Here is a 27,745-nt window from a genome sequence, read left to right on the forward strand (position 1 = left end):
GATATAAATAAAGAAGTTTTCCAGCTCCTGGAAGAGAAGTTTTGTAGTGCGATGAAGAGAAGCGTTCCAGCTTCTTTATGAGAATCTTCTCAAATTGTGAATGAGAAGTTTATCAGCTTCCGAGAGAGGATCTTTTCAGCTTTAGAAAGATAAGTTTTTAAATGGTTAGAACATAAGCTTCAAAGATTCTTTTTTTCTATTCACACTCTCTAAAACTTCCTTCGCAAGCAACCGACCAGTGGCTGCAAGATTTAATTCAGTTCTGCATGAAAACCTTACAAATATTTTATAATATCGGTTCTTATACAGACAATATAAAGTTTATTTACAAATTTTTGTATTGAAATCATAAATTTTCATAGGAAGACCTGATATGGAACTGCAATTTAATTAACACTTGAGACTGATGCCATAGCATACTATAACATCCCGAGGAGGAGAGAATAACTCGCAATAATTTATTCATACCATGTTTTGGTATCATATCATAATTAGATATTATTTAGTTGTCAATACATCATTTTGGTATTATAATGATATTTAAAAAAATGTTTAAAACTATTAAAAATACTTCAGTTTGGTATTCGATAGCTATTGAGGACTGCTGGAGGTATTGAACTACTATTTAAAAATTTCACTTTTATATGAAAATCCATCATGTATTATTTAGGTATTACAATACCTGATCTAATTATCAGCTTGGTATTTGTAGAATATGCAGAAAGTATTATTTGAGGTATTTTACCTCTTATGCAGTGCTCATTCATACCTCATTCAGGTTGTAAGTATTGGAAATTATCTGGTTTGGAATACACTCCAACCTCTTTTTACGACCGTTTTTTTACCGACGCTTCTTTCCGACCACTTTTTTACGACCGAAATTCAGATTAACGACCGTTTTTTATAAATGATAATTATCTTAAAAAGTATTCAAAATAGAGGATCATGATGTTCAGCAAAATTGTTCAGTAGTTCAAGGGCTAACATATGGTGGTCATTGAATTGCGGAATTCTGCCACTAGGCGCTAGAAAGCATGAAACTTTTGTTTTGCGGATATCTCAGGATCCTGGCCACTTAGAAAGATGGCGCCTTCGGCAAAGTTGTTCAATAGCTCAAGGACTACAATTATAAACGCTATGAGGTTCAAAATTTTGCCACCAGGCGGCGCTAGTGATCATAGAATTTTTGTTTTGCGGATAGCTCAGGATCCTGACCGCTTAGAGAGATGGCTTTTTCGACAAAGTTGTTCAGTAGCTTAAGGACTACCATTATAAACGCTATGAGGTCAAAATTTTGCCACCAGGCGGCGCTAGTGAGCATAGAACTTTTGATTTGTGGATAGTTCAGGATCCTGACCGCTTAGAAAGATGGCGTCTTCGACAAAGTTGTTCAGTGGCTCAAGGACTATCATTATGAACGCTATGAGGTTCAAAATTTTGCCACCAGGCGGCGCTAGTGAGCATAGAACTATTGTTTTTCGGATATCTCAGGATCCAGGCCACTTAGAAAGATGGCGTCTTCGGCAAAGTTGTTCAGTAGCTCAAGGACTATCATTATAAACGCTATAAGGTTCAAAATTTTGCCACCAGGCGGCGCTAGTGAGCATGAAACATATGTTTTGCGGATATCTCAGGATCCTGGCACTTAGAAAGATGGCGCCTTCGGCAAAGTTGTTCAATAGCTCAAGGACTACCATTATAAACGCTATGAGGTTCAAAATTTTGCCACCAGGCGGCGCTAGTGAGCATAGAATTTTTGTTTTGCGGATAGTTCAGGATTCTGACCGCTTAGAGAGATGGCTTTTTCGACAAAGTTGTTCAGTAGCTCAAGGACTATCATTATAAACGCTATGAGGTTCAAAATTTTGCTACCAGGCAGCGCTAGTGAGCATGATTTTTTTGTTTTGCGGATATCTCAGGATCCTAGCCAATTAGAAAGATGGCGCCTTCGGCAAAGTTGTTCAGTAGCTCAAGGACTATCATTATAAACGCTATGAGGTTCAAAATTTTGCCACCAGGCGGCGCTAGTGAGCATGATTTTTTTGTTTTGCGGATATCTCAGGATCCTAGCCAATTAGAAAGATGGCGCCTTCGGCAAAGTTGTTCAGTAGCTCAAGGACTACCATTATAAACGCTATGAGGTCAAAATTTTGCCACCAGGCGGCACTAGTGAGCATAGAATTTTTGTTTTGCGAATAGCTCAGGATCCTGACCGCTTAGAGAGATGGCGCCTTCGGCAAATTTGTTCAGTAGCTCAAGCGCTATCATTATAAAAGTTATGAGATTTAAAATTTTGCTACCAGGTGGCGCTAGTGAGCATAGAATTTTTGTTGTCCGGATAGCTCTGGATTACGACTATTCAAAAAGGTGGCGTCTTGGGCAAAGTTGTTTATCAGCTCAAGGACTTTCAGTTGAGCTACTCAACAAGTTTACCGAAGACTCCATCTTTCTTAGTGGTCAGGATCCTGAGATATCCGCAAAACGAAAGTTTCATACTCACTAGCGCCACCTGGTGGCAACATTTTCAATCTCATGGCTTTTACAATGATTGTGCTTGACCTACTGGACAACTTTGCCGAAGACGCCATCTTTCTAGGTGGTCAGAATCCTGAGATATTCGCAAAAAAAAAATCATGCTCACTAGCGCCGCCTGGTGGCAAAATTTTAAATCTCATATCATTTATAATGATACACTGAAAACATTCTACAAGCTGGATCAATGTGTTTCACACATGAATTTACACTAATTGTAAAACTTATCAAAAAATGGTGTAAAACCAGTCACTATAAGCTCCAAATTCAAATTGAAAACATGTAAATTTACAAATTATTGTAAACTTTGCAGTAGGATTTATTAGCGATTGCTTGATTTTTTTTTTATTTTTATAATTTCTTTATTAGTATCATTCCAAACATTACATTCATTTTTTATATCTAGGTGTTCTGTGTTATTAGAAAACACTATCATCCTAATTTGGTAAAACAAATTTAAGATTTTATTAACATTTTGTTAACAACATATTACATTTCATCCGCCGTAGCTGTTCAGATTTTTTACAGGTGAGTTGATTTCACCTGCTTATAAGAGAAAAAAACGCTTTGAATATATTTAACCTTACTTAAACTAAACATATAACGCATTAATCGTGACAATAGAAGATTGTAACGATTTTTGCCTGAAATTATTAATTATTTTATTTGACATTTGTTCCAATGTTACAACATTGGATTTTCTATGTAACTCATTGGTACTATACCAGGGAGGAAGCTTCAGAATCATTTTCAAAATTTTATTGCTTTATTTTCTGATTCCAGGCACCCATTACGGGCACCTGGTTTCTCCAAAAATAACATGTCCTGTCACGCGTGAACGGCAAATGTGAGTCCTTGTCATGCTAGGAAAACTAGTTCTACTAGTGATGCATATCGCCATTGTAAAGAACGTTCAAATCATGTGTAAAAGACTTTGCTATCGAACCAAAGTCAATCCTTCACAGAATCACAAGTTTTACACGTTTTAAACGTGTGGATTATTTTCAGTGTAGCACTTGAGCTACTGAACAACTTTGCCAAAAACGCCATCTCTCTAAATGGCCAGGATCCTGAGATATCCGCAAAACAAAAGCTTCATGCTCACTAGCGCCACCTGGTGGCAAAATTTCGAATCTCATAACTTTTATAATGATAACGCTTGAGCTACTGAGCAACTCTGCCGAAGGCGCCATCTTTCTAAGTGGCCAGGATCCTGAGATCCGCAAAACAAATGTTTCATGCTCACAAGTGCCGCCTGGTGGCAAAATTTGAACCTCATAGCGTTTAAAATGATAGTCCTTGAGCTACTGAACAACTTTGTCGAAGACGCCATCTCTCTAAGCGGTCAGGATCCTGAGCTATTCGCAAAACAAAAATTCTATGCTCACTAGCGCCACCTGGGGGCAAAATTTTGAACCTCATAGCGTTTATAATGATAGTCCTTGAGCTACTGAACAACTTTGTCGAAGACGCCATCTTTCTAAATGGTCAGGATCCTGAGATATCCGCAAAACAATAGTTGCATGCACACTTGTACTGCCTGGTGGCGCAATTTCACTTAAGCAGTGTTGCCAGCTACGAAAAAAAATTTGAACCCATCATGAAAAACTGGATTACAGTTGAAGAGTATTGCTATGTTGCTAAGCATTATATTTTTCTGTTCCGCTCAAGTTTGATGGTTTTGATCTTTACTTATTCTTCTTAAACAGTGTTGCCAGCCACATGAACATTTGTGATTCGGCCGATTGTATGGCACGCAACACTTCCTTCGACTTTGGTGAACATTCGGTATCGTTATCTCTAAATTTTTTTGGTATTTGCAAATCACACCCCCATAAAATTGGCTCTTTTGATAACAATCGAGCAGTGTTGCCATCTTTTACCAAAATATGAAAACTTGAACGGCTATTTTGGAAAGCTCTCAACCCATGCTTCAACTTTGCCGAAGATCTCGAACCAGTATTTCCGCATCTAGACGTTGCATTTTGCAACAACATAATTATAACCCTGATTTTTTTTACGACCGATTTTTTTACGACCCCCCGATAACGGTCGTAAAAAGGAGTTGGGGTGTACCTCAATTTGTTATTCAAAAATTATTTACTTCGGCTCGGGTAGGCATGATCAGAGCTGGTAAGAATTCAAATAAACAATTGATGGGACTTTCCGCTTACTCTCGAAGTGCACATTTTAGCAGATCTAATATTATTGATCAATAATGGTGCCGTACAAGTCCTTACAGTCAGTCGTAAGGGGAAGGAATGCTATTGTGTAATATCGTTGCTTTTAGAGACCGAGTATATCTCTGCATCTCCACAATCATCACGAGAAAGGTGTGGTAGTGAGGGAAGAATAATATCAGCGGATTGTTACTTAGCTATCAATGTTACTTGGGAATGTCGAACAATTCAAAGGCTATTTTTAGTAATAACGAAAACAGAAAGGTATGTGTATATTGAAATTAAATGAAACAGGAATAAGTCGACACTTGTAATGATGAATAATCCATAGTTTGTTTGTAAATAACATAAACGTAGCATTGCAACGATAAAAATGAGATATCATAAGCATGAAACGCACTCAACAGTTGGCAATTCATCCTCGGCTGAACACGTATCTCGAATCGCACTCGAACAACGCGAACCGAACACGATTGTTCTTGATTCCGTTGCTCTTCCCAAAGGAACATGCAATTGAATCAAAAGACCACACACTACTCTCAACTCTTGAAACTGATGCCATATGAAACTAACCATGGTTCTGAATTTTTGCATCAATGATGCGAAATCCACGATTTTTCGCACGTAAGAAGAATGCTTTTTTCGCTTCCTCACGTGAACATCTTTTATCGCTCACACTAATTTTCTCTGGAGCTACGATGGAGGATACCCGAAAATCACTCCACTCTGGGGATAATTTATTTTTCATTCCATCATATTTTCGCTCACCAACTGCTCCCGATAATTATCACTATATGGATAAACAAAAACTAGTGCCGGCGACGGGATTCGAACGTAGAACATTGCTCAAAACAACCACGATGCGTGCATGCTAATCATGCTACCACATCAACTTGACGAAAGGAGTGATTAATTTGGTGCATAAAAGAAACTGCTGCTCCTGGCGATGGATACAGGAAAAGTTCTCCATGGATCGGAGAAAGAGAAAACAAACTTCTCACAGCAGCGGAAATGTGCAATTATCTATTTTCGCTTTGTTCTGTGGACGGATTAAATCGCAAGGCAGCTTATCGCTGAAAATTGCTGGGAGGGATAAATCTATTATCGTGAGAGTGAGTGAGAATTCGGAAGCCTGGGGCTTATGTACAAATCATGTCACGCTCCAAGGGAGTCATGAACGTGTTACAAATCCTACAAAAAATTTGGATTACCCAAACAAAAAGTGTTGAAAAGGGAATTGAAAATGCGGCATATCTTTGTCCGAAAATTTATATTATTATAAATACAGTCGATTCCCTTTTTGCACAGAGAATGCATACCCGTAAAAGCATAACTGTCCCAAATAAATTTTCAAACCAACACCTTTTTTAATCGCAACATTCATATTTTAGTATATACTTTGAAATGCATATCAAAATTTACCCAATTTGTTCGAAAATGTTATGGAAAAATAAGAAGCTGCTAATTCTCATATTGAAAAATAAAGGCATAACAGTTTCTATATGAACTGTCAACCCGAATACCAAAACTGAATTTTGTTCAAGTTTATATTTTATGCTGGACATTAGAAACACAATGAGTGCTTTGCGAAGACCAGATCAGTCCGATTCATTTTCGCGCGCTCGGAGTGTATTTCGCTGGCTTCGTTCGTTTGCCCAGTGCTTTGCGAAGACCCAAGCTGTCCGATTCATTTTCGCGCGCTTGGAGTGTGTTTTCGGTGGCTTCGTTCGTTTGCCCGGTGCTTTACAGAGGCCAGAGCAGAGTGCGTGGTCTTTTGATTTGGTTGCGTGTTCCGATGGAACGCGCGACGGAATCAAAACAAAGCGTGTTCGGTTCGCGTCATTCGAGTGCGGACAAAAAAAAACGACAATAGTGCGTGGTCTTTTGATTCGGTTGCAAGTTCCGGTGGGACGCGCAACGGAGTCAAGACCAATCGTGTTCGGTTCGTGTTGATCAAGTGCGAAAAGCTTCGTGTTCAGCCGAGGACGAAGTACTGGTGAGATCGTTTCATGCTTATGATAATTCATTTTTATCGTTGCTATAAGTAGTTTTTATTTTATTTTCAAACAAGCTATGAATGGTTCGTCACTACAAGTGTCGACTTTTTCGCGTTTCATTCAAACTTAATATACCATTATGTTTTCGTCATTGATCAAAATAACCTTTGAATAGTTCGACATTATGAATGTCGACGTAAGACATTCTTTTGTTGCAACGTAACTTTTTTTTTTAAATTTTATTTTAATTTTCAAACATACTTTGAATGGTTCGTCATTACATGTGTCGACAATACTCTTATTTCTGTTACATACACTTTTAAAATACGCAATCTTTTTGTCTTCGTCATTACTAAAAATAACCTCTGAATAGTTCGATATTATAAATGTCGACTTTTTTTTTATAATTTCTCTCAATATATTTTTACTGCGATACAAAAATGCAACACTAGTTTTTAAGTTTCGTATTTTCCCTCCTAATCCATGGATCGCATCACCGACCAAAGGTGACTCCCAGATCTTTTTCCTTCCTCACTAATCAACCTGTCCCGTGATGATTGTGGAGATGCAGAGGTATTCTCGGTCTTTAGAAGCAACGATCATTACACAATAACGTTCCTTACCCTTCCCAACTGACTGTAAGGACTTGGCCGGCGCCGTTATTGATCAACAATATGAGAGCTGCTAAAATTGCACTTCGAGAATATGCGGAAAATCCCATCCCTTATTCATTTGGATCGAAGTGCAATTCTTACCGGTTCGGATCAATCACGGAGTAGCAACCATTGACATGTACAGTCAGTCTATGCTATGCTATGCTATGCTATGCTGGACATTAGAAACACAATGAGTCATCTTTGCGGTGGTGCGAAATGAATGTGCCATGCAGAAAATTATTAACATTTGTTTGAGAAGACAAACTTCAAACGTCAACAAGCACGACGATATTAGAAAGTTGAGAGAATTTCCTAACTAAAACAGATCCTTAATCGGTCCGGAAATCATACTTCCATTTTCAGAAAAAAAATAATATTCCCCTATATATTTGATGAAAGTACTAAGATGCATTTGAGGTAAAGCGACCATAGATGTAGCGGGACGCCCTCCCAGGTCTCGGCCTCACTCAAACAGACAACATTGACTAGGTATCCTGCAGTTTTGATAATCAATGTAAATTGAAAGCCGTTCAAATATCTCTGATATCCTTAGAAAATTTTGCCCAGATATGCAGCTTAGAATAAGACTGGAGAGTTCAGGTTTGATGGAGCTTTTTCTGATAATAATGGTCTGGGGAGCACTCGATGGATCCTTTCAATATCAAATTATGGAGAGATGATTGCAATATCACATTTTTGATGTGCCTTCATTATTTGTCTTATTTTCATTTTTAACTTTGTGCACTAGCAATAAGCTTCTTAAGTTCTGGCTTCACAAATCGCGATCCGACAATGTTTTTCCATAAAGTGCTTGCTCGTCTATAGGGCTCTGCACTCTTTTGTGTTTGTATAGGATTTTGACATTTACTGGGCTTGTTGTTTACTAATTGTATATAAGCTTAAAAGAGAGAGGGAGCAGGGACGGGCCTGGTGTAGTAGTTAGAACTCACGCTTCTCATGCCGAGGACCTGGGATCGAATCCCATCCCCGAGATAGTCACTTATAACGTAAAGGTTATAGTGACGACTTCCTTCGGAAGAGAAGTAAAGCCGTTGGTCCCGAGATAAACTAGCCCCAGGTCTAAAAATCTCGTTAATAAAGATAAAAAAAAAGAGAGAGGAAGTTTTCATGCAGTGCCTCATTGCATATCCCTTATCAATATTAAAATTGCTGGTGAAATTACCGAAATTATTCCTTCTTAAGATAGACTACTGTTATATTAAAAACTTTTCGTTCATCGGCTGCAGCGGAAGTCATATGACGAACATAATGTAATCTGCAGGATTCGCATAATTTTCCAATCGCTTGAAAACTAAGACATTTGGTTTGGCCATGCATGAATCTTTTCATGGGTTCTCTTGAATTTCCAAGTAATTTCCCAAGGATATCGCTAAGAATCCGGGAAGTAAGTTGCCAGCAATCCCCTGAAAAATTTTGCAAGGACTTTTCAAAGGCTGGCTAATATACAAACACTGAAACGCCACCTATCGCTGGTTCGTGGTGTTCTATAATTTAAGGCAATTTTTGAATTGTGTGAAGATAACCATTGTTGTAATAATACCTTGCTTTTCCTTAGCTACTTTGGACAAAGGATATTATTTTTTTCTATGGAGCGTACGATGATTGGGGTTTAGGGCCGAAAGGTTTAGAATTTCGATAGTTAAGCGTTAAGTAAAATTAGATTCCATTATCAAGAAAGAAAGGCAAATGTAGAGAGATGAATTAAAATAACAGGACAGTGATCAAACAGATTCCCCCATTAATGTAATAAAACCAGAAAAGAATTTCAAATTTACAATTTATATTTTGCAGGTCATTAGTTAAAATTAATCTCACAAGGCTTATTTATGGTACAAAGTTGGCGTCTTTCTCTCTATAGCTTGTTCTTTGCCTAACATATAGCTATTATGGCAGTCGTATTTGGAACATGATTCTTGTTTCATCTCTCGCTAGCTCTCACTCGTTCTCGCATTCGCGCATTGTTCGTCGAAGATCCTAAAGAAAAATAAACCTATTTTATTCATCCCTAAGATTCCCTGTGTCATTCTTCCACTGATCGGTCAATTCTCATTTGGGGCATTGGCTTGGGTATCTAAGTCCGTGTTTAGAAGGAACCATCGAACGACGAGGACGAAGAGGAAGCTCCGGCGGCGGCAGCACCAGCGGTGAATCCAGCAGTGTATCCAGCATCACCGACAGACGAAGAATCGACGGCATCGGTTCTCACGCCAGCGAAGGAACCGCTTGAAGCAGAGGCATCAGCACCACCCAGGAAGGTTGGAGTGCTACCGAAGGTAGTTCCACCGCTGCTGGCATCGAACGAGGAAGCTCCAGACGAAGCACCACCGAAAGCAGAGGCACCACCGAAAGCAGAGGCAGCAGCATCAGCATTAGCACCGGACAGGAAAGAGGCTCCATCGAATCCAGAAGCTCCAGCGTTGGCAGCACCGAAAGCATCAGCGGAAGCACCGGCGTTAGCACCAGCAGAAGCACCAGCAGTAGCACCAGCTCCAGCTCCAGCTCCAGCGTTCTTGCCCTGGTATTTGATGAAGTAGACCTCTGGCTTGGCACTGGCGTAGGTATCGACGGCGGCATCGGCAGCGGAGTTGGCTCCGGCTTCTGGCTTGTTGACCAAAACGTAGACGATGGTCTTCTCCTGGGTGCGGGTACGAGCGGCGGCACGGGCAGCGGCGGCGGCGGACACAGATGGGGCTTTGATGAACAGAACCTTGTAGTGAGTCTGGGGTTGGATTTCAACGCGAGCTTCGGCTTCGGCTTCAGCCTCGGCTTCAGGGGCAACGTGGTAGTAGAAGTGCTTCTTGACGATTTCTGGCTTGGTGATGTAACGAACTCCAGCACCGGCAGAAGCCTTGGCAGAGGCACCAGCACCAGCACCACCGAAAGCACCAGCTCCAGAAGAACCGAAAGCACCAGCTCCAGCATTAGCACCGGCTCCACCGAATCCACCAGTGAACGATCCAGCGTTGGCGTTAGCACTTGAGGATGCTAGGGCAGCACGTCCAGCGGCAAGTCCGGCCTGGAATCCAGCATCGTATTGAGCACCACCACCGAAGGCATTGGAAGCACCGAAGGCATTGGCGTTTGCACCGGAGACGGCTCCACCGAATCCAGCTCCTCCGAATCCAGAACGAGCATCAGCAGCGCTCGAAGCACTGGCACCTCCTACAACGGTCTGATCGAAGCTGCTGGGAGAGTAGTCAACCGATACGGAACCCTGGCCAACATCGTAGCTAGACAGGCCCTGTCCACTGGCGGCAGCAGCTTGACGCAGCTTCAGGCCAATGTCGGCGGAAGCAAGCGCCAGACAGGCGGAGAATAACTGTGAACAAAAAGAAAGCTCTCCGTTAGTAACTGCTCCTCTTCGACAGATGTCACCCCGGAAGGATTTTCAAATGAAAGGAACCCATTTCTACGATTCACTAGTTCACAGAATTTCACAAAACCTTCACACTTTTAAGGTCCAAATCAATATGTGTCTAGCACTCTTCAACCCCATCACTCCCCTTAACTTCCGTTCACTTGATCAGACGAATCCTTTCCCAGAAGGGAAATCCGGAACCTACCACAATAGCGCGCATTGTCTGCTGGAACAAAAAAAAACCTAGTGTTGCGACTAGAACGAAGAATCGAACTCGAATGAAGATGAGATAATACGTTCGGTTTTTATATACCGCCCCACAATCCAACCGAAATAACCTGTCCCGTAAGCCTTGCGTCGTTTATCTTCCTAAAAGCTAGAGACAGCAGCCATCGCTCGCCAATAGCGCTCGCGAAGATTTCGATAGGGATGTGGTTTTTTTTTCGTGGAGTTGTTCTTCTTGTTCTTTGCGTGGGGCTTTCTGTGCTAATCGTCAATCGTCGGTTTTCGGTTTTGATGACGATTTGCTCTGGGCTTTATTATTCCACCAGAAGAAGGAAGACGATCCGCGGCTAGGAAAAGGTGAGATCTATGCCGATTGTGGTTCATTACTAGTTTATTAGCAAGCGTCGTCGTCGCTGTCGTCCTTTCCACACCTCCGCCGCTACCAAAACGACGCACAGTGGGGTGTTAAAATCAAATGTTATGTTTCAAGTATGCAGAAAGGATCATAGATTACATCGATTACGGGGGAAAAACGGGAATTTTAATCTGTGTTAGAAAAGAGTATCATTTGGTAAAACTAAATTTTGCATTTCATTTGCCGTAGCAGTTCAGAACTTTTACAGGAAGGTTGATTCCGCCTGCTTTTAAGAGAAATAGAACGTTTTCAATTAAGTTAACCTAGATATATAACAATGATCGTGGCAATAGAAGACAGCAACGATTTGTGTCAACTATTATTAATAATTTTATTCGACATTTGTTCCTATGTTTCAACATTGGATATTCTATGTAACTCAATAGTACTATATCAGGGCGGGAGCTTCAGATTCATTTTCATAATTTTATTTTGAATCCTCTGCAGAGCTCTCTTCCTGGTATTACAACAACTTGGCCATGTCAGTACAACATGCAACATGGCTGGCTTGAAATTTTTTTTGAAGATCAAAAGCTTGACACAGTTTTGATTTTCAGTCAATAAGTGGATACAGATATTTTATATATTTGTTACATTTGGCTTGAATGCCCTCAATGTGATTTTTGAAAGTTAAATTGTTATCTAGCATGTATGAAGAAAAAATATCCAAACTTTTATGCAATCTACTACAGATGACACGCAGGCCTCGTCCTTTGGCAGAGAGGCCTTTGTCATCCGCCAACAAAAAAACTTAGGTAAGTCAGATGTAAAAATATAGTATAATATTGGTCCCATAATGCTGCCTTGAGGAGCACCAGCTCTTACAGGAAGTATTTCAGACTTGGAGGTCTGATAATTAACCTGAAGTGTACGATTTAACAGATAACTTTGGATTATTCTAACGATGTATGTTGTAAAATTAAAGCTTTTTTTTAGGTTTATCTCAAAAACTGTTCCAAAATCTATTAGCACTTTCGGGAATGTTTCGAAAAATCTGGTTATTATTAAGCTTCTCCAGAAATCAGCACAGTTTTTTCATAAGGGCATATCTGCATTCATCGATTTCTCTTCATCGTTGCTCTCTTTGCTTTATTGCAGAAAACTGATTCTCTTTTCGTAATGTCTGTGTAGGATGGAGAATCACTATATCTTGCTACATTAACAAGCAATATTACAGATTTATCTAATTTAGCGAAGCTCATGCCAGTTAGGCCCTATTGAAGTAACAGTGTAGAAATGCTCTTACAAGATCTTCCAAACAATTATTAAGTAATTTTTCAAGTAAAATCTCCATGAACTCCATGTTTCAGTGATCCTCGCATGAGATCAAATCTCTACAAAAGTTTTATCAAATTACTTTGTATAAGATTTGTTTAGGAAGAATTTTTCGGCTTTTTCAAGGGATTCCTCCGAAAAAATCTAAAAAATATCCTTGACCTATCTTGGAGACATCCCTGGATAAATTTCTTGTGAACTTCATTGGAAAGTTTCTCAAAGAATTTGAGAACTGCTGCTACGAGCAAAATGTGCCTTGTTTATGATAACACCATATGACAAGATGAGCAATTTATCTGAAACATTTAAGATTTTCCATACAAAATAATTGAATTGGCGTCACTTTTCAGTGATATGGTCACTTTTTCGACCTACTCACTAACAAGTCACTAAAGTTTTTCAAAAAAAAAAAAAAAAAAATGGTCACTACAGTTACTATTTTTTTGATGAATTGAAGACTGGGTCAGCTTTTCAAACCCAAACAGCAAGATATAGAAATTTGGTATCATAAAGACGATAGTGTGATTTGGAAACCTAAGTGAAAGGTACCCAAGTAATAATTTTTAATTTAACTGGATTTATTTATATTTTATTATAGTTTTATTATAGCTTTGCAGAGCCCCCTAGATTTTATAGTGATCCTCATGCAGTACAAATGATCTTGATTCAGTATTGGTTTTAAACACTTCTACGAGAATACTATCTGAAGTATTACCATGAAAAACTTTATTTAAAAAAAAAATAATGTTCTTGACAACGGTTCTATGACATTTTTTTTACCGATTTTGGATCTTTTGGTCTCAAACGAACCGCATACTCTTCAAGATTTGTTATGTTCCGGAAGAAATGGGATTGGCCTCTCTGGTTCGGAGTTATTCCGGATTCAAATTAGCGGTAAGAAAATTATGAATTGTGTATGAAAAATGAAAAAAAAAGATGCCAGAAGGTCAAATGACATTGGTTCTCACTGATTCTGGCCATTTCGGATACCCGGTCACTTGGCACCAGTTCCTGAATGTACCCAAAGAGCACATTTTCTGAAACTTAAAGAATACTAGCGTACGACGGCTCAAAATTCATGATTTTTTATCCTGATCACCATAGCTATAATGCCAATGACCAGTATGAGGTTCTGGCCACAACCGGATACCTTGGAATCGGTTCCGGCAGGGCCTCAGAGGGACACTTTTGTAATCCTACTCACTCATATCGTACGACGGTTTAAAATTCTTAATTTTTATCTTGAATATCATAGCTATAATGCCATGGACTAATATGAGGTTCTGGCCACATCCGGATATCCTGGAATCGGTTCCGAAAGGGCCACTTTCGTAACCACTCTCAGTCATATCGTGTGACGGCTCAAAATTCATGTTTTTTTATTCTGAACATCTATAATGCCAAAGAACAGTATGATGTTCTAGCCACATACGGATACCCCGGAATCGGTTCCGGTGGGGCCTCAGTGGGACACTTTTGTAATCTTACTCACTCATATCGTGCGACTGCTCAAAATTATTGATTTTTTATCCTGATCACCATACCTATAATGCCAATGACCAGTATGAGGTTCTGGCCACATCCGGATACCCCGGATTCGGATCCGATAGAGCCTCAGAGGGACACTTTTGTAATCTTATTCACTCATATCGTGCGACGGCTCAAAGTTCATGATTTTTTATTCTGAACATCATAGATATAATACCAATGACCAATATAAGATTCTGGCCACATCCGGATAACCTGGAATCGGTTCCGACAGGGCCTCAGACGGATACTTTTGCAATCCTACTCACATAAATTTTTATTTTGAACATCATAGCTATAATGCCATGGAATAATATGAGGTTCTGGTCACATCTGAATAACCCGGAATCGAGTCCAGCAGGGCCTCAGAGGGACACTTTTGTAATCCTATTCATTCATATCGTGCGACGACTCAAAATTCAAGATTTTTTATCCTGAACATCATAGACATAATGCCAAGGACCAATGTAAGGTTCTGGCCACATCCGGATACCGTGGAATCGGTTCCGATAGAGCCTCAGAGGGACACTTTTGTAATCTTATTCACTCATATCGTGCGACTGCTCAAAATTCTTGATTTTTAATCCTGAACATCATAGCTATAATGCCATGAACCAATATGAGGGTCAGGCTTCTTCCGGATACCCCGGAATCGGTTCCAAGGGCCTCAGAGGGACCTCAGAGGCTCTATCGGAACCGATTTTAGGGTATCCGGATGTGGCCAGAACCTCATACTGGTCATTGGCATTATAGGTATGGTGATCAGGATAAAAAATCATGAATTTTGAGCCGTCACACGCTAGTATTCTTTAAGTTTCAGAAAATGTCCTCTTTGAGTACTTTCAGTAACCGGTGCCAAGTGACCGGGTATCCGAAATGGCCAGAATCAGTAAGAACCAATGTCATTCGACCTTCTGGCATCGTTTTATTCATTTTTCATACACAATGCATAATTTTCTTACCGCTAATCTTGAAAAAACTACGAGAACCATCACTTCCGGAACGAATATACCCCATTTGAATTCCGGAACATAACAAATCTTGAAGAGTGTGCGGTTCGTTTGAGACCAAAAGATCCAAAATCGGTCCATAACTGGCTAAGCTATGATTTTTTAAAGTTAATTTTTTATTAAAATTCAGATGTTGGGGGTTTGAGAGTTAATTGTCAGGCCTATCCTCGCTGTCTCCCTCTTCAGAGGCACGAATGCCTCTTCCACTGACTTGCGATCGATTCCAATTAGGTCTATATCGTCCGCAAAGCCAAGGAGCATGTGCGACCTTGTGATAAAAGTGCCATTTCTCTGCACGCCAGATCTCCTAATAGCACCCTCGAATGCAATGTTGAACAGTAAATTGAAAGTGCGTCTCCCTGCTTCAATCCGTCTAACGTCACGAACGAGGTTGACACCTCGTCTGCGACCCGAACACTTGATTTCGAACCATCCAGCGTAGCACGTATCAGCCTAATTAGTTTCGCCGGAAAACCATTTTCAGACATTATCTGCCAAAGCTCAAATCTTTTTACTGAGTCGTACGCCGCCTTGAAATCAATAAACAGATGGTGAGTCTGCAAGTTGTACTCCCGGAATTTGTCTAGGATCATTCGCAAACTAAACATCTGGTCCATTGTCGAACGGCCCTCACAAAAACCAGCTTGGTATTCACCGACGAAGGACTCATCGAGCGGTCTCAGTCTGTTAAACAGGATGCGCGACAGAATTTTGTACGCCGAATTCAGCAGGGTAATTCCTCTGTAATTGGCACACTCCAGTCTGTGCCCTTTCTTGTAGATAGGGCGGATGAGGCCATCCAACCAGCCGGTGGGCAATTCTCGCTAAACATTACTAAAGGACCTATGTACAAATGAGAGATTCTCTCCTCTCTCGCTCTCTTTCAATTATAACAGTGGAATACTAAAGCTTTTGGGAAGTTTTTCACTATAGATCGAAAGGCAATTTCCTTGACTAGCGTTTCATACAAAAAACGCAACAAAGGAGGTTAATGTGACTCAGTTATTGATTGAAGAGAAAGTAAACAAAGAGAGCCTCTCAATGTTAGATAGGTCCTTTAGAAAAGTTGAGCGAGAATTCTTCGTCCTCCCATACTTTCAGCAGTACTCGGTGGATCGATTGGTAGAAGGCCACACGATATACAAATTTGAAAATGGCAACTCTTAGAACACTACGCTGAGTAGCAGGCTCTGTCCCAGCGAGGACGTTAATGCCAAGAAGAAGATGAAGACTAGATCTTTATCAGTTTTGTTCTTTTTTTGTCCCACATTTCCGCACATTCAAAGCACTGTGCGACGTCGCCTCGCATTCCATCTATATTCAGGCTTGTAATGATGTGACGAGAAAATTTATTCTCTGGTTCCATTAAATCTAGAGTGGCTCCAAAAAGGCAATCGCGTCGAAGTTGATAGCAGTCAGCGTTGTGACAAAATGTCCGTGGTTTTCTTTTTCGCTTCCAAACGGCATTTCAGGTTCAAAATGTCACCACACACCCACTGAGAATTTATCTCGGTCGTCAAATTGGCAGGTGCCTAACAATACAGTGGGCAAATGATGTCCAAAATGCTACTTTTTTATTATCATTTCAAACATTACATTCATTTTTTATATCTTCTTTTTCTTCTTGGCATTAACGTTCTCATTGGGACAGAGCCTGCTTCTCAGCTTAGTGTTCTTATGAGCACTTCCACGGTTATTAATTGAGAGCTTTCTTTGCTAAAGTTGCCATTTTTGCATACGTATATCGTGTGGCAGGTACGATTATACTTTGTGCCCAGGGAAGTCAAGTAAATTTCCATTACGAAAAGATCCTGGACCGACCGGGAATCGAACCCAGACACCTTCAGCATAGTATTGCTTTGCAGACGCGGACTCTAACTACTCGGCTAAGGAAGGCCCCTATTTTTTTATATCTAGGTGTTCTGTATTACAGAAAACTATTATCCTAAACAAAGTTAAGCTTTTATCAACATTTTATTAAGGTGAAGATGAATCGAAGCCAAACTTCAAATTTCCAAGAGCACGGATCTCGAGAACCAAACATCCGTTTGAGCTGAAAACTTAATCGATTGGTCACCACCAGTTAGTGACCAATCGATTAAGTTTTCAGCTTAAACAGATGTTTGGTTCTCCAGATCCGTGCTCTTGAAAATTTGAAGTTTGGCTTCGATTCATTTTCACCTTAACAACATATTACAATTTTTGAAATTTTTTGAATAGAATTTCCCTAAAAGAAGTTGTTGAAGAACTTTACGAACCTTATGGAATTTTATAAGGTGTCATTATATGCTCGAATAGAAGCCCAAAAAATTGGGGATTTTTAATTAAAAAAAAATCTAAACTCTTTGGGCTAATAGCTATGTAATCCCTACAGAAATTATTAACGGATTCACCCAGAGAACTGTCTGATACAATATCCTAACGAGTCCTTAATGGAGCTGTCCAAAACGTTGACTAAACCAATTGCCCAGCCGAAGTACTAGATTTAGTCGCATTTTGGACTTCATTCCGCCCACTGTAAGAGGATTAATAATTGATATCATGGATTCACTGATTTATCAGTTATCCCACCGCATAAAAACAACCAATCTCCAGCGGTATTTTGTAATCGCACACGCGTTATGTAATACGTGGCAAAATTTTGAACTTGGAACAAATTCACCAAATTTCCACAGCCGTAAAAAAACTCGCTCCCGACAAACCGGATCAGCCAACAACTAAACTGCAGACCAGTTCGTTCGGGGGGAGAGATGAGTATTTTCGGATTCGGATCCCATTATTATCCCGGAGAAGAACGACGATTCTCTGTGCCATTTGCATATTTTGTCGACTTCTAAAATATGATAATTCGGCATCGGTTTATAACTTAGCTGCTCGGTTGGCCAATTTTGGTTGCAACGAAGCGCGTGGTAGGTCCCTAAAAAAAATGTTTGCCATTGATGTGTTTTGAAGTTTATTTGCATGTTGCAGAAACACAGCAGTATTTAATTGATGGTGGCATGACATGTCACATATTTTTATGATGACCACTAATTTTCGCCAAATTTATGAGTAAGGGTATGATTTATTGAGAGTCAGATTTAAAAATAGACCACGATGATGTGATATCGACCCGTGGTACCAATTTGATATGCAAATTTCTGGGATGCTAGAACGTGCTTTTGAAAGAGATTTTCTGAAAGTTTTTGTTCTATTTATAACCGTAACTCTCTGATGCTTTTACCCCTTTGCATAGTTTATATTTTTCTACAACCCACCTTTCAGCGATTTGAAGGTAGCCTCCATTTAGCGTCCAAAAAGAAACAAAAGGTGCCGCCAATCGTTGGCAGTCGTTCCGAATTTGGAGAATTTAGGTAGAAGATCTTGAACTCCGTTAAGGGAGTCAAGGTTTCCTTCAAAATCGCAAAGAAAGGATACTGCCGCGTTTTGCCTTAAAGATTCTTCTCACACTTATTTATATTTTTTAATTTTTTTAATTTGACGACAAAACTGAACGTTTGTTTAAAATCGCTTTGAAAGGTCTCTCAAGTGACTATAAGTCACATGAAGAGATCAAAAATGGAATAAATGATTTACTTGAATTTTCCCTCAGTCCAAGTAATCATTATTAAAAAGAGAACCCAATCTGGCATTCACCGGAAAGGGTTTTCCCAAGAATATTATGTAGTTCACGGTAACAAAAATGATCTAAATAATGGTAAAGCTTTAAAAAAGCAAGACTTATGTTCGATGTCCGTGTGGGGTCATGGTATCAAACATTGCCGTATGGATGCAAAATGCATGATTTGCGGAGGTTCTTCTCACGCTAAGAACGTCTGTCCAGTGAAAGAAAACACCGATAAGTTCATATGCGCCAATTGCGGGGGCAATCATAAGTCAAATTTTTGGGCATGCCCTTCGTGTAGGTGAGTCGTCGAGGCTCGTGCCAGGCAGATGAAAGAAAATATCCGTTACTATAACGGTTACGATCCAATAAATAATAATTTAAATATTTTAAACTCGTTCTTTGAATGGTAAAGAGGACGAGCTGTTTAATTTTCTTACAGCTAATAACGTGCATATAGCAGTTATTACTGAAACATATTTAAAACCTGGATCCAAACAAAAAAAAAAGATCCTAACTTTTTTGTTTATCGTAATGATCGACTTGATGGGGCATGTGGGGGAGTTGCAATCATCATTCATAGGCGTATAATACATCAACTCTCGAAGACTTATTCAAACAGCCTCAAGTCAGAAAAGTTAACAAACTTATTTTATCTATCCTACGTGTATCGCAGACGAAATTCTACACGTTCCGCTCTAAACCAACTCGATATTTCACTTTTAAAACGTTTAATTTCCGGATTAACAAAACGACGAAAGTAAGATTCTCCACTTTCACAACCTAATCACTACTTTCGCCGCTCCGTTGTATGAGAGACAAAGTGACTTAACCACGAATCAAAACAAAACACTACTTGAGTCTTTTTTTCCAAAAACGTCGTAAGTTTCTACAAGAATGTCGTAAGTAACTGATTGAAACGGCTTATCATTTTATCATACAATTTTTGTGGGAAATGATTGGAACTACCTAGTGTTTTCCCGCGAGCTGATTGCATGCAAAATTTAAGCGATGTACACGGTAAAAAAAAAATATAAAAAAGGGATTCGTTTTAAAACAGTTTTAGAAGAAAGGTTGTGATTCTTTTTAATTAACTTCCTCAAAACCGTATGAAAGTTACTTACGTCAATTGGTCGGCGTTAAGTCAGAGTGGACCAAGTGACATTTTTCATATTTTGAGAAAAACGGGCTCAAAGTCTAACGCTTTGTATTTTTTTATCTCAGTAAAATTTTGGTTCAATATTTCTACCTATCCTTGTGTTACTTTCAAACAATATAATGTGAAGTGATAAACATGAAAAATCACAATCCGGAACTCTGATAGAACGATTTTTTGATGGACTATGTGCACTTGGTCTACTCTGACTGAACAATTTCAAGAAAAAGTACAATCATTTAATGCTTGCGTGGTCAAACTGGGTGCATATCTTTAAGCTGAACATATTATCAAGACCCTTCGACATCAGTATCGTAAATTCTTCAATAATCCATATCTTCAATCTTTAAATCAGTGGCATTACGATACCTTGGAAATTAAGGTTTTGAAGGGTCAGGGCGTTGAAGACCAGAAATATTCAAATATGCGTTCAGTCAGAGTGGACCAAGTGCACATAGTTCATGAAAATCTTGAGTACCGACCAAAATATACTGGTCCAATAAGCGGGTTCTAGGACAGTCTATACATACACCATATAACTACCATAAACTTCTATCGATCTCTGAAATTGACTCAAAAAATGCAATAATCAATCAGTTTGTTGCTTTATGACACTTGGTCTACTCTGTCTGCACAGAAATTGTTCCAATTTCTGATCACCTACTCAAATACGGTAAATGGCCAGATATCAATATAAGATCCATCGAATTATGACATGTTTATGAGTTTCTATTGATGGATGGGAAGAAGAATCATTCCATGTCAAAAAATCTGGAAAATAACTTGAAATGTCTTGCATTTTCTAGACTTTCACAGCGCATCGATCGTTTTCGTTGTTATGGTATAAAGCACTTGGTCCACTCTGACTGCATACTTTTATTGATTTTTATTGATCATCCAGAGTAAATTTGTTACATATCTCTCCCAGTTTTCAACATTCATCAAATCGGATCAAAGTGAAATGGAGATAACGTTATTTTGCATCTAATGGCAGAATAATCCAATTTTCCCAAGTTTTGTACTTGGTCCACTCTGACTTAACGCCGACCAATTTGAAAAAGTAATCGGGAACTGTTTTCGTCATTTGAAACTTTAATTGTTTCAGTTGAAAGACAGTTTGGTAAATATTTTTTTCATAGCTGCCTATTTCCCTTTTCAATGCTCTTGACAGCAAGTGAATTTGCTCCAAACTGATTTGCGAACATTGACTCGCAATAAGTCAAAATTTGTTGTCATTGGTGACTTTGATGCCAAACATCGGTCATGGAATAATTCTTAAAGTAATTCCAACGGCCCAGATAGCCGTAGCGGTAAACGCGCAGTTATTCAGCATGACCATGCTGAGGGTCGTGGGTTCGAATCCCACTGGTCGAGGATCTTTTCGTAAAGGAAATTTTCTCGATTCCCAGGGCATAGAAGTATCTTCGTACCTGCCACACGATATACACATGCAAAAATGGTCGATTCTATGACATTTCCCGGAACGCCATTTCCCGGAAATCATTTCCCGGAATGACCCATTTACCGGAAACTCATTTCCCGGAATGCCACTTCCTGGAATGCCATTTCCCGGAATGAACCAAATATAAGCTTTGTTTTTTTTTTGCGATGTGAATGTCAGGACGCAATTTACGCGCAACTATACAGCGAGGATCTTTTCAGGTCATAGAATTCTTCTACCTTCGAGGGCATAGAATTTCTTTGTCAATCAATCAATCAATCAATTAATCAATGTGGGAGTACTAATATGAACATTGAGCCGAAAAGCAGACTCTGCCTAAGCTGTAATGTCTTGCCAGAATGAAAAAAAAAGAATAGAAGATGATATTGATTAAAAAACCCTTATAACAGCATACATTTTATGCTAATGTCTTATTCCAAAGGTGGGGAAGGAATTGTGGAAGCATCACAAGCCTTACAAAATTAACAAGGTGGAAGTTGATCAAATATGTGAAACTTTTGCATTTTTTGTTTCTAATATAATAATCCAACAAAACAACCTTAGTTTGAAATAAGGGAAAATTTATGGTGTTTAATATTGGCAGCCTTCTCGGCAAAACATTTTTCTTTCGGTATACACCCGATTCTATTTTTGCACGGATGTCTTTTATACACGGCCGTGCAAAATAAGTTTCTATAATTTTTTTTTCCGCCAAAAATTTTTGAAATTTTGAACTGAAAACTTTTTTTGCACGGTACGCATCCCCCGTGCAAAAATCGAAAATGCAAAAATGATCGATTTGTTTATCAGTTTGAACAATATTATTTGTTCTTATGACATAACTTGAAAGAACAGCCTGTGTATGGAAGAAGGGCAGTTATCCAATGAATTTACTGACAGTATGGACAATAATAACTCTATCATCCGAACGATTCCTCATAGACTGCACATAGTATTATAGAAGAGGTCTTGAATATCTTGAGATTATTTAGTCTTAAAGTAAGTCTACAGTTGGAAACCTTTCGAAGGGATATGAGATCTAGAAAATTTTTTTACATGATATATAAATAGACTAAACTAAACTTTCAATAGAATGTTTGAAAAAAAAAATATAACTAAAAAATATTTTAGAGGATTCACTGGAATATGTCTTATTACTGTGCTATTGAATTGTCCGGTGAAACTGTTTTTCAAATCAGAATATCAACCATTTTCATATAGTTTGGTTCAGCCAGAGTGAACTAAGAGTTTACATGGGAAATATCTGATGATTTTCTTGAATATTCTATTTTTACTTGTTTATTGGACCCTGTTAGTCATTTGTATGCGGTAAAAGTTATAAAAGAGTCATTCGCGATGTACTCGCAGATGAGTGAATTTTAAAGTTAAATATCTTAATATAATGGATTTGAAACTTTGTGCAGTTTAGCAGAACCCCGACCAAATATAAGGACAAAAGTTAAATTCACGTTGCCTTCTGCTAAATCAATCATTGTTTAAATATTTGAATTCAACATAAAAAGTGAGGATGCAGTTCAGCATGGATTTTCTAAACGATACATAAAAAAAGTATCATCGGCGTGCAGGGTGACATTGAGCCTAGGGGGTGACTGTGACCACCCGTTTCGATGCATTTCATGGATATTTACAAAGTAAATATCAAGGTTCTTATATTAATTTGCTATAAAAATAGTGGTCCAAAGTCACCCTTAAAGCCCAATGTCACCTCAAACGACGGTACATCAGTTTGCTTATGAGTTGTTTTGAATAATATATGTTAAAAAGAATATCACTATCAAACTAAACTATGTGTAAAATTGCCCCAAAACAATTGATCGTTTATAAAAATCATTTTCAAGACCATTTTCAACCAACTTAAAGTTATCCAACGTCAAAACTGCGGTCGTGTCTTGCACACAACCCCTCCAGTTTTTTTTTGCCGTCGATTATTTCAACTGTTCTTGAATATCTTTCCGGGAAAGAAGGTATTCCGGGAAATGATTTTCCGGGAAATGGGTCATTCCGGGAAATGTCTTTCCGGGAAATGGGGTATCCGGGAAATGATTTCCGGGAAATGTTTTTCCGCGAAATGGTATAGAACCAAAATGGTCAATCGGCAAAGAAAGCTCTCAGTTAATAGCTGTGGAAGTGCTCATAAGAACACTAATCTGAGAAGCAGGCTTTGTCCCAGTTGGGACGTAACGCCAGAAAGAAGAAGAATTCCAACGGCAGACTTTTATTTTATGAGTGCTCTTCAGGATATTTCTCAATTCAATACCCTGATAGCCCCACATGTTTTTCCCCTTCTAGAAACCCATCTACGATTGATTTGGTCTTAATCGACTCTAGTCATCTTTGTAGCCAATTAGTTACTCATGCTGATTTTGATTCTGATCATGTCCCTGTTACATTTCAAATATCCCATGAAGCGATTCTCAATCCTATCAGCTCCACTTTCAATTATTTTCTAGCCGACTAGAATATATATGAAACGTATATTGACTCTAATCTTGATGTTAACATTTCTGTACAAACAAAACTTGATATTGACAATGCTCTTGAAGCTTTAACAAATTCCATTGTTGAAGCGAGGACCATTGCAATTCCAAAATGTGAAGTAAAATTTGAATCCGTGATTATAGACGATGATCTTAAACTTAAACTGATCCTTCTTAAACGTGAGGAGAAGGCAAATTTCAACGCACTCGCGATCCTGCTATGAAAATTATATGGCAGGATCTGTAAAAAGACGATAAACGTTTCACTTGATTCGCTTCGTGCTACAACCCGGCTGTGGTTTCCCCATTGCTATTGTTTTGCCATCATCGATAAACTCTTTGCTATTATTTTCCGTCTGCCCATACGGTCCATTCTCACAAAATGTAGAGTCTGCAACGTACTCTTCCAGCTGTTAGTGGAGCAAGTGGGCTTCGTGGCCGAGCGGTTAGTGTCCCCAAGCATTTAGCCGCATCAAGTCAAGGAGTGTGGGTTCGGTTCACGCTTCAGCCCGGAAAACTTTTCGTCAGAAACGTATTTCGATTGTGCCACCGGGCGTGCCCTTCAAAGGGCAAATCGTCCACTGGAAGCATTGACGTGTCGGTGTCTGACTGCGAACCAATGATTAGAGCTGGAAGAATGCGTCTTCAGCAGACGGCGATGCGGTTTCAAATTCGTTATCCCTGGAATGCATGATGAGGACGATGATGTAGCAGTTCACGAAGCCCGGAAAGTTGACATCCACTGTCCGAAGCAAAATCCAAGATTTGAACATCAAAATTAATGCTGTCAAAACGGAGCTTCAATGCCATATTAAATCAGTGAGAGATGAATGTGCGGCAAAATTTTTGCAGCACGATACTACGTTGGCATCGTTAAATGAACGAGTGGATATTGTGACCCAGAAAATGCGTGCTCTAGGTAATCGCAACGAACTCACTATAAGTAGTATACCATACAAAACCGGAGAGAATCTTAATTTATTGCTCAAAGCTTCTCCAAGTCAAAGAAACGTCCACACTCTGATGGCAGAATCCAGGCTTATTGTCGTCGAATTTGAGATCAGGGCTACACGAGACGAATTCCACACGAATTTGCGGAAGCAGGATCTAAAGCTTAGGCCGAGGCCATAGTAACGCGTCCGCGTCCGCGAACGCGATGCGATCAAAGGATTTCCTGTTGTTGATATTCTGCTTTACGGGCTCGCACACGCGCACGCATCGCTCGACGCGTTTACTATGGCAGCGCCCTTAGACACGTTGGACTGGATTACGATCGTCTTGTCTATATTAATGAAAACCTTACCATTGAAGCGCGCAAACTGAAGTCTAGGGCTCTACACCTGAAGGAAGAAGGTCGACTGATATCGGTGTACGTACACCAAACAAGGCGTTGTTTATGTGAAGCCCGCAACCAATGGGTCATAGGACGTTATACAGTCTAAGCGAGACTTTAATGGACATCCACGATGGAGGATGCTACCAACTCGATCTATTTCTTACCAACCGCACAGACAAGATTTTGATATTTGGCCAGGTCAGCTTTCCTGGACTGTCTCTCCATGACCTTATTTTTGCATCGATGGATTGTGCCATCTGTCGGCACACCGGTACACCTACCGTGATTACACGAATTTTGACTGCCATGCTTTGGAAAACGCTGTTCTATCTATTCCCTGAAACCGTTTTTTATCAAATAGATGACAATCGAATTTTTATACGAGCATATGAAAACAGTTCATGATACATTCCTCTCCGTACTGGTACCCAGTGATGGCATTTCACTAGTGTGAAGCACTAGCGTGTAAGTGTATCAGTCACACTGTGGAGCATCCAGTCGCTCCTTTTGAGAGAAAATACATACACTCACTGTGGTGAGCCAAGCATTCAAGAGCGCCCGAGTTTGAGTGTAGCGAGAGCAAAGAGAAATCAAAAACTCACCACACTGGTGAAATGAATTTTGCGCGTGCTCAAGACCTCTCACTCCAGTGAACTCACCAGCGTCATCCATGCCAGTGCGACACTGCGGTGCATGTCGTGGAGTGCGCTCTCCAGCTTTATTTCATGTTCGGTGATACAATCCCTTAGCTTCGTTATGCTGTGGTATGCTCGAAATAAATATTTCGCGTTAATGAAGTACGGAACCTGCCAAGGGTCCATCAACTAATTTCAAAACGCTCCATAAGAATAAACTTAAAAGAAATCAAAACCGCGGCAGTTTCTCCTTCAGCGGAATATCTCGTGTCCTTTTGAGCATGTGTATCTAATCTTCCGGTGCGCACTCCTCCATAAAAACTACATCACTACTAAGAAAGGCTCTCTCGTCGTACAGCGCTCGAGCGAGGGGGTGTTTCAGATAAAGTACGCTTGGAGTACAAGAGGGGGAATGAATCATTTCCGTATCGATACGTAGGGATGCGTATCCCTATACGGATGCACCCTTTATCATCAATTCCTCATAACAGTCGTCCAACCATCCCAGCGAGCTTTTAAATCAATCACCTCAGTGAACTCTCCAGTGCAAATTGTAGAGCGCACACTGCAGTGCTTACTTTGGTGCTCACTGCTGTGGTGAACAAAATGCGATCACCGAAGGGAATTTTTGGTGCTCTTTAATTACACCCTAGTGCATGCTAGTATTGAGTGACCTACAAGTGTTCTCTCTCCTCACTTAGGGCGCTGCCATAGTAAACGCGTCATGCGACGCGTCCGCGTCTGCGAGCCCGCAAAGCAGAATATCAACAATAGGAAATGTTTTGATCGCATCGCGTTCGCGCACGCACACGCGTTACTATGGCCGCACCGTTAGTCAGTGCACTCAACATCAGCGGTGGTGAATACAGTCGACTCTCCACATCTCGATATCTCTCCCTATGTCGATGATTTCATAAGTCCCTTCAGTCTGCATACATTTTCACTCTCCTTATCTCGATATCTCCGTATCTCGATGTGTTTCTGTTGATTGTTTGTTCTCAATTTTCTCTCCGTATGTCGATATGATCAATATCGAAGGTTACTAGACCAAAGTTTTAGGATTCAAAACAAATTAGGAGCGCAAAATGACGTCTGTTTGTGTATTACTTTCTTGGCAACGGAGTGTTTTTCAATTCACGGTGCTCCCCTGACCGTTATTATCAGAAAAAAAACTCCATCAAATCTATGCTCACCAGTCTATTTCTATATCTAAGTAGCACGTCTGGGCAAAATTTAAAAAAAATCGTAGGGCCCGTTTTGAAATTACGCCCTTTTGAATGTGTAAGTCTACTAATTCAATGGAAATATGAGATATTTAAACGAGTTTTCATTGGCCGTGCTTATAAGAATAAATATAATATCAAAATTTGAATCAAAGTTGGTATATATAGTTATTTGTAACTTCTGGGAGGAGTTTTGAATGAGAAGATAAAAAAAAATTGGGGTTACGCCCTTTTGGAGGCGTAACCATTGAAAACACTAATTTTCAATAGATTAGTTAGGCATTCTTATACTTTTGAGCATATTCAAATGTTTTCAATTGCACATATATGCGCTTATATGTCGCCAAAGCATTACCAACTGATTTTCCATAGGCTCAAGTGTTTTAAGGCATTACGGAGCTGATTTCATCATGTAACCAAATAAATTCTTGTAGCACAATATTCTGGCTAGTTTGGTGAACCCACGTACTCACGATTCAGATTATTTTACATGCAATTGATTGCTACCTGTTGTATATCGAAGCAAAGATACGAGTTAAGTTTTCGGTTTTGGGTGTCAGTGTATGGAATAAAATAAAATTAACAACGCAGAATGCAGCAATACAAAATGAAAAAAAAAAAAAAACAATACAAAGATTAGAACATCCGTTATTAAT

At 39.5% G+C, this 27,745-nt stretch overlaps 2 protein-coding genes across 3 annotated transcripts in view; one reads left to right on the forward strand and one right to left on the reverse strand.

The window, feature by feature from the left end:
* LOC23687616 (protein gone early) overlaps positions 1–27,745 on the forward strand; it is a 406,061-nt gene that overhangs the window by 298,846 nt on the left and 79,470 nt on the right. The gene's annotated exons all lie outside the window — the stretch shown is intronic.
* LOC110674346 (fibroin heavy chain-like) lies at positions 9,150–11,106 on the reverse strand. The gene is made up of 2 exons (XM_021838641.1): positions 10,950–11,106; positions 9,150–10,705 (listed from the first exon to the last, which is right to left on the reverse strand). The coding sequence occupies exons 1-2, from the start codon at positions 10,962–10,964 to the stop codon at positions 9,470–9,472; spliced, it is 1,251 nt and encodes a 416-aa protein (XP_021694333.1). The 5' UTR covers positions 10,965–11,106; the 3' UTR covers positions 9,150–9,469.

The sequence above is a fragment of the Aedes aegypti genome, chromosome 1 (assembly GCF_002204515.2).
Source record: "Aedes aegypti strain LVP_AGWG chromosome 1, AaegL5.0 Primary Assembly, whole genome shotgun sequence".
NCBI classification, from domain to species: domain Eukaryota; kingdom Metazoa; phylum Arthropoda; class Insecta; order Diptera; family Culicidae; genus Aedes; species Aedes aegypti.